At 37.7% G+C, this 13,693-nt stretch overlaps 1 protein-coding gene across 3 annotated transcripts in view; it reads right to left on the bottom strand.

Annotated features, from left to right (window-relative positions):
- The window catches only part of KIF6 (kinesin family member 6), a 392,900-nt gene that overhangs the window by 41,428 nt on the left and 337,779 nt on the right, over nucleotides 1–13,693 (bottom strand). For all 3 annotated transcript variants that reach the window (XM_074236853.1, XM_074236852.1, XM_074236851.1), the window contains one exon: nucleotides 5,884–5,966. In XM_074236853.1, coding sequence (XP_074092954.1) covers nucleotides 5,884–5,966 — 83 coding nt within the window. The remainder of the gene's footprint in view (nucleotides 1–5,883; nucleotides 5,967–13,693) is intronic.

Consider the following 13,693-nt stretch of genomic DNA (forward strand, 5'->3'; position numbering starts at 1 on the left):
ATTGCCAAATTGTTGGGCATGAGGTGAAACCTCAGAAACATTGCAGTTGACATTTATTTTATTATTAGTGATTTAGAGCAGATATTCACATTATTGTTAATAGCTTGCAATTCTTTTGAAGATTGTTCATATTCTTTGATCACTAGAGGATAGATCTTGGTCTTAAATATTTTAACTACTTGTATATCTGAGATATTAGTTCTGTATAAGAGATGACTGATACAAAGATTTCCACCAGTTAACAGTTTTCTTTCTTATCCAAGCTCCTCTGATTTTTTTTTCATGGAAAAACCTTCAATTTCATGTCAAAATTCTCCTTTTTTTTCCTGGGCAAGGGGGCAGAAATCAATCATCTCTGTCCTTTTTTGGTTAAAGGTTAAAATATGTGAAAGGTACTCACTTGATTGTGTCTTTTTGTAATGGTGTGACTGTTTATATTCATTATCGCCATTAGGGTATCTAGTAGTTCTTGTTAAATAGGGAACTCTTTCTCAAGTAATTTTTGTTTTGGTACTTATGAAATACAGAGGTATTGTTTATAGTGTTCCTAATTCTTTCTTATGTAGTCTAGTCTATTGATTTATTTCTTCATTTTTTCAATCAATATCAAAATAGTTTCATTTCTTTAAAAAATCTATTGTCTGATTTCTAAATAGTCCTGCTTACTGTAATAAACTTTGTTATTGCAGAGCTTACTTTATATTGTAAAATTGTGATTCTGAGGCTTGTGTTATGCAGGCTGTTTCACGGTACAGGATATAGCCACTAGATGGCAAGATATACAAAGTTTTCTACTAAGAATCCTTCATCCTCTTCTGGGGTGGCTTTTTACAGAGAGATTTCTGGCAGAGAATGTGAGAATCAGTGTGACCTCTTAGCCTTTATGAACTGATTCCTGTCTGCGTCTATTTGGAAGCAAGAACAAGCTGGCTCATTGTAGCCAAAGTTGCCTTTGAGGAGTTAGCTATATTGGGCCTACTTCTAAGATCGTTATTTATTATTATTATTATTATTATTATTATTATTATTATTATTATTATTATTATTAAATTCCATGACAATAACTGTATTTTTTTTGGTTGGGCAATGGGTTTAAGTGACTTGCCCAAAGTCACATAGCTAGGTAATTATCTGAGGCCAGATTTGAATTCAGGTCCTCCTGACTCCAGGGGCTGGTGCTCTACCCATTGAGTTACCTAGCTACCCAGACCCTTATTTAATTTTTAAAGAATTCAGAGGAACAAACCTCTTATCTGCTGTCTATGTACATTTTACACACATATGTATTGTTTTTGTACACACACACACATATATGTATATATGTAAACATTTTATATGACCATATGCAGTTTTGACCATATTAACACAGTAGTTGATAAATTATCCAATGAAGATCAGGGCAGAAATGTTCAATGTTATCTTGAACTGAATTTAATTGAATATCATTGAACCGAACTGAGGCAAACTCCATAAGGTTGCCCTCAATACATGGGAAAACTGGTCCAAAATAAAGAGCAAACTACAATGGCTTATGGAAGCTAGTGGAAAGAATCCTGTGTAGAATATTCACCAGTAGTCATATGACAAATTAAAAAGTCCAAAGAAGGGATGGTAGGTATATGAAGAAGTGTTTTATTCTATCAGTTGATACTGGGTGGGTCATGGAGTTAGGTGGTGAAGAGCAAGTGATCCAGTTTACAGACTACAACACGAAAAATCATAAATGCCTGGCCAGGAGGACAAAAAGTTGGTAGGATGAATCAGTAATGTGGCCTTTTGGACAGAAATTTTAATGGTGAGGATGAGGATGTGAGATCATGCATTCTAGTGCTCAATGTCTATGTATTCTCATTGCAATGAATGCTGGAAGAAAGGGGGAGGGGAGGAAAGCAAGACAGAGAAGTTTCAAGATTGCAGATCCAAATTTCAACCTCAAGGGTAAAGCAAGGCCCATTAGAATAACTTGGGAGAGGAATAACATAAAAGGAAGGATTCTTTGATGGATTGTAAAACTTCTACAGTTGAAAGGGAAGCTGAATAGTAAAGTAGAAAAAAACATCTGCTACTTGCTCTGTGACCCAGGACAAGCCATTTCACATCTCTGGGCCTCAATTCCTTAAATGTAAAATGAGAAGTTTGGACTAGATGACCTCTAAAGTCTAAATGTATGAGCCTATGAACTTTAGAAACCATATAATCAAATTTTCACCACATGAAATCTTGCTATAGGCAACCAGGGATATGCAAAGTCCTAGAATTGTTTAGTTGCTAAGCACCACCTCTTAACCCCCACTGCCAAGCACACGTATACTCAACACTAGAATGAATGATTTCACATCCTCATACTCTACTATTTAATTCTATTTATCCTACTCTTTAAATTTCTGCCTAGTTACACTACTTGACTCACCAATTTTTTTGGTCTCCTAGTCAGTCATTTGTGGTTCTAGTCCGGAAATTGAATTACTTGTTGTTCTCTGTCCTTATTCTATGACCTGGACAGCATCTCTTGCTAGAATAAATCACTGGCTTATGGAGTTCAATTCAATTCAATATTGTATTGAACATTTATGCCCTGTTCTTCATTGGGATCTGTTGAGCTGATGTGGTGGTAACTAATAGATATTGATTTGAAACTTCTGAACCATTTTCTGTTCATGATGATGCTCATCAATGACTCAGGAAGTTTTATTTAAATATCTACTCAATTTGACATGGGGGAAGAACATCAGGTTTAAGAATCCAAAGAACCTTGGTTTTCCTATTTACCATGTACATGTCCCTGGGGAAAATCATTCCACCTTTCAGCCTCATTTCCTCACAAGAGCGCTAAGGTTCCTTCTAGCTCTGAATCCTATGGACCTATGAATTATGTCAACCTTCTACCTGAACCTTGCTTTGTGGTCATTGAAAATACATCTGGTTGAAGAAAGTTTTATTTCTAGACCTACAAGCCTGGATAACCCTGTGCAGCTGCTATGGTTTTTCCTGGAGCTCTGGGAGGATATTTGGAAACAAAACAATCATTCCCAAAAAGCAAATTTGTAATGTATTCATTATCCATCCTGTTTTGCTTTTACAATCCAGATCTCAGATTGCCACTGTCCAACCACTTTTTTGGGGAGATTGTAACTTTTTGTGAAAATCTTTTGGGGATGTCCATCTGGCACAGATCTAAGAACTGTTTGAGTTCAGTTTTATACTCAGTTTCTCTCCTTAAGGATATTGACATACCTTGGATTTAATTCTTCTGTTATGCAGTCCATTACTGATACTTTGACCAGGCTGAATGTCATTTCATACTTTATATATGCACAAACTGCAAAAATTTAAAATTCTTTGCATTTTTCTCAGAGTTGCCAGACTTCATGTGTGTAATCAGCAGTTGTAAAGCTGGTATAGAAGTTGGCCTTGTTTGGGACCTATAGAATCTTCTAGGTCAGTCCTTTGATGGGGTGTATTATGTGAATGAAGAGCTTATATTATGCTAGTTAAAAAACTTTTAATTCAACTTTAAATTTACTTAAGACCCAACATTCATATTTTAATATGACTTTTGTCATTCCTAAATTTTTGATCATATTTTAGATGGGGCAGAAGTACCATTTTTCTCCCCACCTCAATTTTTTTTAATCATAGTGTGGGAAATGGGAAGTACTATTGAGCACTATAGGCTGAATAAGCAAAGTGGGCACAAAGTCACATAGCTAATAAGTTTCTGGGGCTGAATATGAACTCAGGTCTTCCTGACTCTGAGTCCACATATAATTTATTGTTCCGTGTGGCTACATCTTTGATTTGAAAGATCTAGGGAAATGGTTAACTTGGTGAGGTCACCTATTACCATTTGTAATCTTTATTTCATATTTTTTAATGAGAAATCTCAGGCTTTATCCCATATACTTTCAAAATATAGCTCTTGACACTTGGTATCTCAGGACAGCTCTGGTTGCACCAATATAATGGTACCAATATATTGTTTAAGAAGATGGCAACACAAGTATATGAACAGGCAATTTCAGATGATAAATCAAAGCTATCTACAGGCAGTTCTCCAAATCACTCTTGATTAGAAAAATGCAAATTAAAACAAATCTGAGACCAACTTACAACTATCAGATTGGCTAATATGACACAAAATGAAAATGATAAATGTTGGAGAGGATGTGGGAAAATGGGACACTACTGTACTATTGGTGGAATTGTGAACTGATCCAACCATTCTGGAGAGCAATTTGGAACTATGCTCAAAGGACAACCAAATTGTGCATGCCCTTCAATCAAGACATATTGTTACTATGTCTGTATCTCAAAGAGAAAAAGATTTACAGCAATGCTTTTTGTAATGGAAAAATATTAGAAATTTAGGGATGCCCACCAGTTGGTAAATGGCTGAGCAAGCTCTGGTATATGAATGTAATGGAATAAAAAAATGAGATACAGGTAGGATTCAGAAAAATCTGGAAAGATTTGTACAAACTGATGCAAAGTGAAAGGAGCAGAAACAGGAAAACCAGGTATACAGACAGCATAAGCAACCTTGTGTTAATACTCAACTATGAATGACTCAGTTCTTAGCTACATAAGTTACTCACAAGGACTCACAAAGGAAAATGCTATCCATATCCAGATAAAGAAATTGCAGACTCTGAATGAAAATCAAAGCATATTTTTCAATTATTTATTCTTTCTTATGGTTTTTTCACTTTTGATCTTTTTCTTCTACAACTGAGTCTACTATGGAAATATATTTTACATAACAGTACATGTATAAATTATATTAAACCACCTACCATTTTCAGAAGAGGAGAGGGGAGGGAAAGAGAAAAAATTGGAACTTAAAATTCTTGTAAAAATAAATTATAAAATTTTCATGATATGTAGTTGGGGGAAAATAAAGTGCTATTTTTAAAAAGGTGACAACAGTTGTAGATTAGTTAAAAGGCACCAAGCCAATGTGTATCTAAGAATCAAGGACTGATAACATGACTACAGTAAAGAAAGGAAATTGGTCACTCTCTAGACCTAGCTTACAAATATGGGCTATAGGGAAAAAAAGCTCTATTTACATTCTGAGATTCTTCTGGGATCCTTGGAAAAAGAAACTACCTTTTATATTCTGATATTATGGGAACCTGTCAAAGTTTTAATGAAAGCCTTGCTAAGGACAAGAATGCATGTTAGTTCCCACTGAGTACCTGTTCAGGTTGCATGCCAACCACTAGTTGGTCACCCAACACCAAGGCCACATCTTCCTAGTTTGGTTTTTTTTGGCATGGATGTGGCTTATCCAAGAAGTGCAATATCTCCATCATCCATTTTTTGACATAGTAATACACATTTGCCAGGATAGAAGAGGAGTTAGAGTACAAGATTGCCACCACCCAATAAATGATCGAGGCTCTGCAGTTCAGAGCTCCATAACCTGCTTCAGTGTAGTCTAAGACCTATTCCATGATGCTGACCTCCATAGTTTAAGAACAAAAACAAAAACAACACTACTTTAGGGAAAGTCTAAGTCTAGAGCAGGGCTATTTAACCCAGAACTGTGACATTAGATACAGATGTAATTGATATAATTAATACAATTATATTTGATAACTATATTTCAGTACAATTGGTTTTCTTTGTAACTCTATGTATTTTGTTTTGTGTGCTTAAAAAAACTTTGAGAAGGGATCCAGAGGCTTCACTAGACTTCACTAGACTCTTGGTCTAGATACTTTACTCTTAATTAAAATAAAGAATAATTTATTCTCTCACATCCACATGGCACAATTCAATCTCTAAGGAGAGCTTTAAATGAAGCAAAACTTAAGTAAATGAGAGAAGTCAAATACCTATGATAGATATTCTGACACCCTTAGGAGACCTTTTCCTTACCTTTTATTGGTGAGTTGTGACTGCGATTGTCGCTGTTGCTGGGATTCCAATGGCCGAGGAGTATTTGCTGGCAAGGATTTTTTCTGTTGGCCCAAGAAGAATTTTTATAGGATGCCAGGAACAGGTAAAATGGGGGAATCTCTTAGAAGAACTGTTCAATGACCTCTACTCTGATGACTACTATTGTTATTCAACTTTATAGCACCTTTGGGTTTATGAAATTTTCTCTAACCATTTATAGGAGTTGGGGGTTGGAGAGTGGCATTATGAATCACAGCATTTTAGAACCTAGATGGTCATCTAGCCCAAACCTAGCTGAAAAAAAGAAGGCTCTTTGTCATATACCTCTCCATCCTTTGCTTGAAGACCTTGATGAAGGCCTATACTGGCCTCTTTTGTGCAGTTAATAAAGGTTAGGAAGGTTTTTCCAGTACTTCTGGAACTGATTCTTTTCAACTGCTGGAATGCTTCCCTCCTATGCTTCTTTCTCCTCCCTCCTTATCTTCCCCAGTCCTGATCAGCCTTCTTTGGACACTTCATCTTCTTGGAATTCTTCCTAAAATATCATATGTAGAACTGAACACAATTCTCCACATATGATCTGACCAGGGCAAAGTATAGCAGGACTAACATATAGTTAGTCTACTTATTAAAGGAAAATCACTTAATATAAGGTAACACTGCTCTAGCTTTTTTTGACTTCAAGATTATATACTATTGACTGATAACTTTGAAATTCACTAAAATCCTCAGTCTTTTCAGAACTGTTGTTGATTCTTCACTCCCTCTCATCATCCTGAATCCAATTTGTCTCTTAAGAGTTGTTAAATCTCCCTTTGTAACATGTCTTGCTTAGGGTACCCTTCTTTCTTCTCACAGGCTCTCATCTCCTCACACCTATACTATTCCAATGGACTATCAGTTGGTTTGCCTACTAAAAGCTATCCCCACTCTAGTCTGTCCTCTACTCCCCTGTCAAAATGGTCTTCTTAAAGTTAGAGTCTATGTCATCATTCCCCCGCCCCCCCCCCCCCCCCCCGCCCAATAAACTTCAATGCCTCCAGGATCAAATATAAAATCCTTTGTTTGCCATTCAAAGCCCTCCATAAACTAGCTCCATTCTCTGTCCAGTCCTCTTATGCTTTCCACCCTCCCACTCTCCACCCCCATGTACTCTATAATCCAGTGACATTCTGCCTCAAGTTTGGGGCACTTTCTCGGGGTTGTCCTCCCCTCCTCATCTCTCCCTCCTGATTTTCCCAGTTTCCTTCAAATCCCAGTTACAATCCTATCTTCTTTGAGAAACATTTCCATTCCCCCCTTAATGACATTCCTACTTAGTCTGCATAGAGTTTTTAATTAGCCAGACCATGAACTCCTTGAGTGCAGGGACTGTCACCTTTTTTTGTAGCCTTAGCTGGCACATTGTAGGTAATGAATGAGTGTTAGTTTTCATGTACTAAGAGTTTATCTTTCTCTTTACTCTCGTTTTGTGCATTTTTGGACAGATAGCTGAGGCCTGGGCTTTGAAGAATGGCTTACTTCTTGGATTTTGCTGCCTCTGGTATTTTGGGCATCTCCATTCCATTTTTGGGCATTCCCAGGACAATGGAGGGCAAGGGTTATTTCCATTTTTTGCACTGGCACTACAACAGCTAGCACAATTCCTGCCACATCATATCACAAGCACATTGTGTTTATCAAACAGAATTTCAATGGCAGTTTTTTCCATTGTAGCTACTCTATGTAGTATCTGCCTCCTCTTCCTTTTTTTTCAGCTTAAGGCCTTTTCAGATTGGATTTGCAAGACTCCAAGTAAAATACATTTTTATTGGCCTTTGTAATGTACACTCTTTCCCTGACCAGAATCCTGTCATTTCTACATTTTAAGCTAGAGTCTAAAATTCTAAATTCCATTTTCAACCATTTTTAACCAGCTGTTAAACTTTCCAAATATGTTTTTCTATTCTGAAACTTTTACCTTTGTTAGTCAGCAGGTATGCAACACCTAGAATTCTAATGTTTTAAATTTTTTACTTTAGCCTTTCTAATTTTTGGCAATGTTTTCTGAGCTCCTTTCATTTATTTATATCCACACAAGTCATCAGAAATGAACTGTAGTTTTGTATTGGAAAGACATGTGGTCTCTATTGTTGCTATCAGTTCAGTGGAAAATCTCCAACCACCGGTTCTTCTCTTCTTCCTGACTTTGACTGGATGACCTCTCACCTGTTAGTACTTATGAATCTAATTTCTCAGTCCTCAAAGGACAAATAACTGGTACCTCTCAGTGTATCTATGCAGCTACCTCATTTTTTCCTCTTTAGCTTTTCTTTCTTTCTTTCTTTCTTTCTTTCTTTCTTTCTTTCTTTCTTTCTTTCTTTCTTTCTTTCTTTCTTTCTTTCTTTCTTTCTTTCTTTTCTTTCTTTCTTTTTCTTTCTTTCTCTTTCTTTCTTTCTTCCTTCCTTCCTTCCTTCCTTCCTTCCTTCCTTCCTTCCTTCCTTCTTTCCTTCCTTCCCGTGTCATATTGTTGCTAGTTGTATTTTGTTTTCAAAGAGGGCCAGTGTCAATATGATGTTGTGATAAAATAGTGGATCATGGGCATGAATTAGCTTTAAGTGAGGTAAATTGTTTTCACCCTTCCATGAGATGGGGGATATCAGGTTTGAGACCTGACAGTTATCCTCAACCCTAAGATTAGGGAGGATTAGAATGAGGATTAAGATTGCATTAGAGTTAGCATTAGGGTTCTGGGTTTAGAGTTAAGGGTATAGCTAGGATTCCTGTCTAATTCCTTTAAGCTTTAGTTTAAGTAAACTTGTTATGGTTAAATTGCGATGGGAGGTGGAGGCACATTTAGGGTTAGGGTAAGGATTTAGGGCTTATGGTCAGGGTTCTTGTCAAAGTAATTTGGACGCTGATCAGAATAGACTTGTTTCAGAGGGGAGGCAGAGGCTTCTAGGTCATGAGTCAGAGGGTTAGGTTTAGGGTTAGGGGTTTAGAGCTAAGTGTTAAGGTTCCTATCGAAGTCACTTAGCTTTGATTGGAGTGCTCTCCCTAGGTATCAGGTGCAAGTGGGAAGCAAAGGTTATCAGTCAGAGGATTAGAATTTAGAGTGAGGTGTCAAGGGTAAGGGTTAGGCTTTGGTTGGAGTGAGTTTAGAAGATTAGGTTTTAGGATTAGGGTTGAAGATGAACACAAAGGACTAGGGTTTGGGTTATAGATGGTTATAAGGTTAATGTTAGGGTTGGATTTGAAGGAAAAATTTAGGGTGGGAATTGGAGGTAGTGTTGGAAGCAGTTAGGGTCAGGGTTTGAGTGGAAGGCTTTAGGCTTGGGTTAGAGTGGGAGGGTTTGGGTCAAAGTCAGATTTTAGGATTGGGTTGAGGGTTGAGGTTGGAAGCAGAGGGTTAGGGTTTGAATTACAATTAAGGGTTAAATTAAGGTTAGTGATAGGTTAGATTAAGAGGATACATTAGGATGAGAGATAAAGGTTGTATTGGAGTCATATCTAGGATTAGAGTTGGAGGCTGTTTAGGAAGTGGAAGAAGAGACAATGATGGAGTCAAGAGTCAGGGTTTAAGGACAGGGTTAAAGTTAGGATTAGGATTTAGGATTTAATATAGAGAGACAGGGTTAGGGTTCATAAAATCATTTAGTCATTGGTTGGGGTGGATTGATTAAGTCTGGTTTCAGAGTGGGATGAGGAAGCTTCTAGATCACAAGTCAAAAAGTTAGGATTAGATTTAGGTTAGGGATAAAATTTAGGGTTTAGGTTTAAGGATTAGTGTTAGTGTTCCTGACAAAATCATTTAACTTTAGTAGGAGTGGTCTCTTTAGATTTCAATTCTATGTAGGAGGCAGTGGCTTCCAAGGTATCAATCAGATGGTTAGGATTTAAGGTTTAATGTCAAGGGTTGGGGTTAGGGTTCTTTTCTGTTGTAACGGACTGATTGGTTTTATTTTCATAGTGGGAGGAGGGGACTTTTTGGACATGAGTTAGAAGGCTAGGACAGGAGTTGCAATGTGAAACCTGGAACCAAAGTTGAATTTAAGGTTAGAAAAGAATTATGCTTTATAGTAGGATTCTGAAGCAATTAAGGTAATGCTTAGGACAAAGTTAGTAGAAGCAATTCAAGTTGGCTTGAGGGTTGAGTTGGAGACAATTAAGGATAAGGTTAAGATTGAAGTTAGGGTTAGGGTTTATGGTAACAGGGTTAAGGGTATTGGTTAGGGTTTGTGCTGAAATCATTTAGGTTTTGACATGAGTGAACTCTTTAGGGTTATACTATTGGTGGGAGGGTTCTAGGTCGAGTCAGAGTCAGATTAGTTTTAGAATGGGAGGGAAGGAGGGCACAGAGGGAATGTTGTGGCCTTTTGAGGCTTCTCAGTGCTGTGCAGGGCATTCTCCATTCCATCTCCATTTTCTAAGTCATGTTGGACTATTGGTCTTGTCCTTTGGTATAGGAGAAGGCTTAACATATAGTACTAGTAGAATGCCACTAAGGTGCAATTAGGACTGATTTAATCATTACTTGGGGACCCACCCCTGTGGCATACACATTGAAGAATGCCTGGAGCCAGATGCTCAAGCACTCCTCAAGCACCACCCTTGTCCCACCCACTGGAACAGTGTTTGAACAGATTTAGCTTTCTTGTTCAATCCTGCTGGTGTTTCCCCATGCTGGTTGTTACTCTCTCTAGGCTAGACCTTCATGGTCTGGCCATGTGGCTAGAACAATGTGACCCCAACTCCATGTGGCTTGATCTATGTTGATGTAAGCTTTTCTTCTCCTCTCTTTCTCTCTTTTAAACTTGATTGCTCCTTTCCGAGCTTGTAACTGCCAACATGGTTCCAGCTCCATGTGTCTGGATCTCCTATGTTGATCTAAGCTTCTTTCCTTCCTTTTTCCCTTTAAGCACTTTAGCCTTTTCTAATTTCAACTTCTGTCCTTTAAGTAACTCACTATCTTGCTGCTTCTCCAGAGTTTAACCTGTGAACTACCGAACTACTGGTCACCTGTGACCAGTAATTTCTGTAATAACTTGTGAACTTTGCAGTAACTTGTGAATTTAAATCTAAGTCTTTCTTACCCTGCTAAATCAAAGTGTTGGTGAGTTTTTCACCCCCCCCCCACCCTCAAATTCATCCAATCTTTAAGCACCCCCTGGGGTATCCATCATCAGGAGGATTAGGATTAGGGCTAGGATTGGGGTTTAGGGTAAAGTGTATGGTTTAGGGTTTGTGTCAAAGTCATTTAGGCTTTTATATAAGGAAACTCCTTATCTTGGATTCAAAGTGGGAGGTAGTGATTTCTAGACTAAGGGCTGGATTATTAGGTTTAGATTTGGTGGGTTAAGTTTGGATTGAGGGTAAAGATTAGGGTTAAAAGTCATAGGAAGTGAGCATTTATGGTGAGAGAGAGCTATTCAGGGATAGGGATAAGGATAGGGTTCAAGTTAGAAACATTGAGGCTTCGGTTGGAGTCAAAGAGTTAGGGTTGGATACTGATATAGAGTTAGGGTTTGTGTAAGCACCATAGTCAGAGGCAGAGGATTTAAGGTTTGGGTTAAAATCATAAGTGTATATTTAGTTTAGGATTAGAGAAGGAGGTTAGTGTCAAAATCAGAGGCATTTAGATTTAGGGTTTGAGTCTGACGTCTTTTGAAAATGAAGGACAAACAACAACCTCTGTTCAGTAGTAGGGACTCTACCACTTCTGGCCAGTTGGGTTACCCAACTTTTTCCTTTCCTTTCTTCATTAATTCCTTAGTTCCTCCATTCCTTCCTTGTCCTTTTCTTTTTCCCTATACTTGCAGGTGCTCTGCATAAAGGTCTGACCCTCCTGGATTTTCTTCTTTTGAACTATGCAAAAGAGGTTTTTTGCTTTCTTTTTTTTATTTACCTTAATCACTGAGAAACACTGAGGGGCTTACCCTCCCAGATTCATTTTTTTTTTTGGAGTGGTCATTTTTGAACTTTTTTTCTCCATCTCTCTATTATCTAATCATAATCATTGGATGGTGATGTCTCAGTCAAACTGGGAAAAACCTAGCTTTAAAAGGCCAAGTTCACCAGGGCTATCTTCAATCATGCTGATCCATACCTGACCACTGGACTCAGATGTCTTCAGAAGAAAAAGTGAGGCTGGTGACTTTGTAAAGCCCTGCCTCACTTAAATACAATTCACTTGCATGTCATGGCATCACCTCCCTGATGTCATGAGATATCATGAGTTCTTGAGAACTGAGGACAAATGTCAATCAATCATGATGACCATTTTATAGATGAGGAAACTGAGGCTGCAAGTCAGTAAGTGGTTTGCTCAAGGTCACCCAATTAGTAAGAGATTGATTACAAATCAAATCCAGAACCATTTTTCATTGTAGCACAACCATGCTGCCTAAAGCATGGAGCTCTTCTACAGTATCTCCTCTCTAGCATCTGAAGGTCTTATTCAACAACAAATTCTCCAGAAAGGTCATCTATTCTCTCTTCTTCCTTCTTCTGCTCTTACTGTATCACAGTTAAAAGAAATCCAAACACTACTTACAAAGGGTATGCCTTTGTTGGATGGTATTTATGGCTTCTTGAGAATTCTTTTTGGCCCTGAATCTCCAAATGCAGAAGTCACTTAGCAGAATGGTGGAATTCTCTGTAGTGGTGGAAATTCTCTGGAGAAGTTGCTACTTTTTAGTACTCTTCGATTTCTGGACTACCCAAACCTTTCTTTTGTATTAGCCCTGCTCCCCAATTATATTTTGATATTTATTGTAATTGAATATGAAAGTTGTTTGAGATGGAGCTAGAAATTCACATTGAAAGTAATTCAAATAAAATCTATGTTGGGGACAAGTGTGGGATAAATTCCAGGAGCTGGCACATGGGGGAGGAAAGTATTGCCTTTTCTGTTTAAGAATTAGCATGTGTTGGGATCCATTAGGCAGGGTGGCAAAGAGGAGAGAATGCTAGACTTGTAGTTTAGCCAGTCTTGAATTTTATTTCTGATATTTACTAGTTGTATGACCCTGAACAATTACTTAACCTCTCTGATCCTAGCCTTCCTCATTTGTAAAATTCACATGGTTATTGTGAAGCTCATATAATATAATGCAAATAAAATGGTTCAACAACTTTAAAGCACTATAGAAACATCAGTTGTTATTAATAAAGCTTCCAGCCTTAGCTTTAGAACTGGTTAGGTTTGTATTCTTGGGCATTTACTTAACTTCTCTGGTTCACTATCAAATGGGACTAATATATCCTTAGTATTTCACAGGATTATTGTAAGGATCGAATAAGACAACATTGAAAAAACTTAAAAGGACTCTGCAGATGACCCATCTTACCCATCTCTCCTTCTCCTCAAATACCAACATAACAAAGATGTATATCCTCTGGGGTGCTGCCATAGCTCTCCACACAGTCTTTTATTTTGGGTACAGACATTTTTAGAGCTCTATTCTACTTTTAGGAATTCAAAATCTATCAGTAGTTGGGGATGTATAGGGTTGCCTATTAACTTTAGAGTTTCAGACCATAAATCAAAGCTGAGCATTGAAATTAGAATCCTATATATACCAACAAGTTTGCTTCCCTACTGCAAGATTCCCAGGATGTGAGCTGAACTTGTACCAGTTGAGTTTTATCTGGTCTCTGATAAATATTAGTGCACAGTCTCCCAGGATGACTTGTTCCAGGGTCCAGGTACCTGGAATTAGGAAGATCTGAATTCAATCTTTCAATGACTCAGGTAACTCTCTGGTAGTAAGTTAGTATTTAGTGCATCAGCATCCTGACAAGAGTTAGA

This window comes from Macrotis lagotis, chromosome 5 (assembly GCF_037893015.1).
Source record: "Macrotis lagotis isolate mMagLag1 chromosome 5, bilby.v1.9.chrom.fasta, whole genome shotgun sequence".
NCBI lineage: Eukaryota > Metazoa > Chordata > Mammalia > Peramelemorphia > Peramelidae > Macrotis > Macrotis lagotis.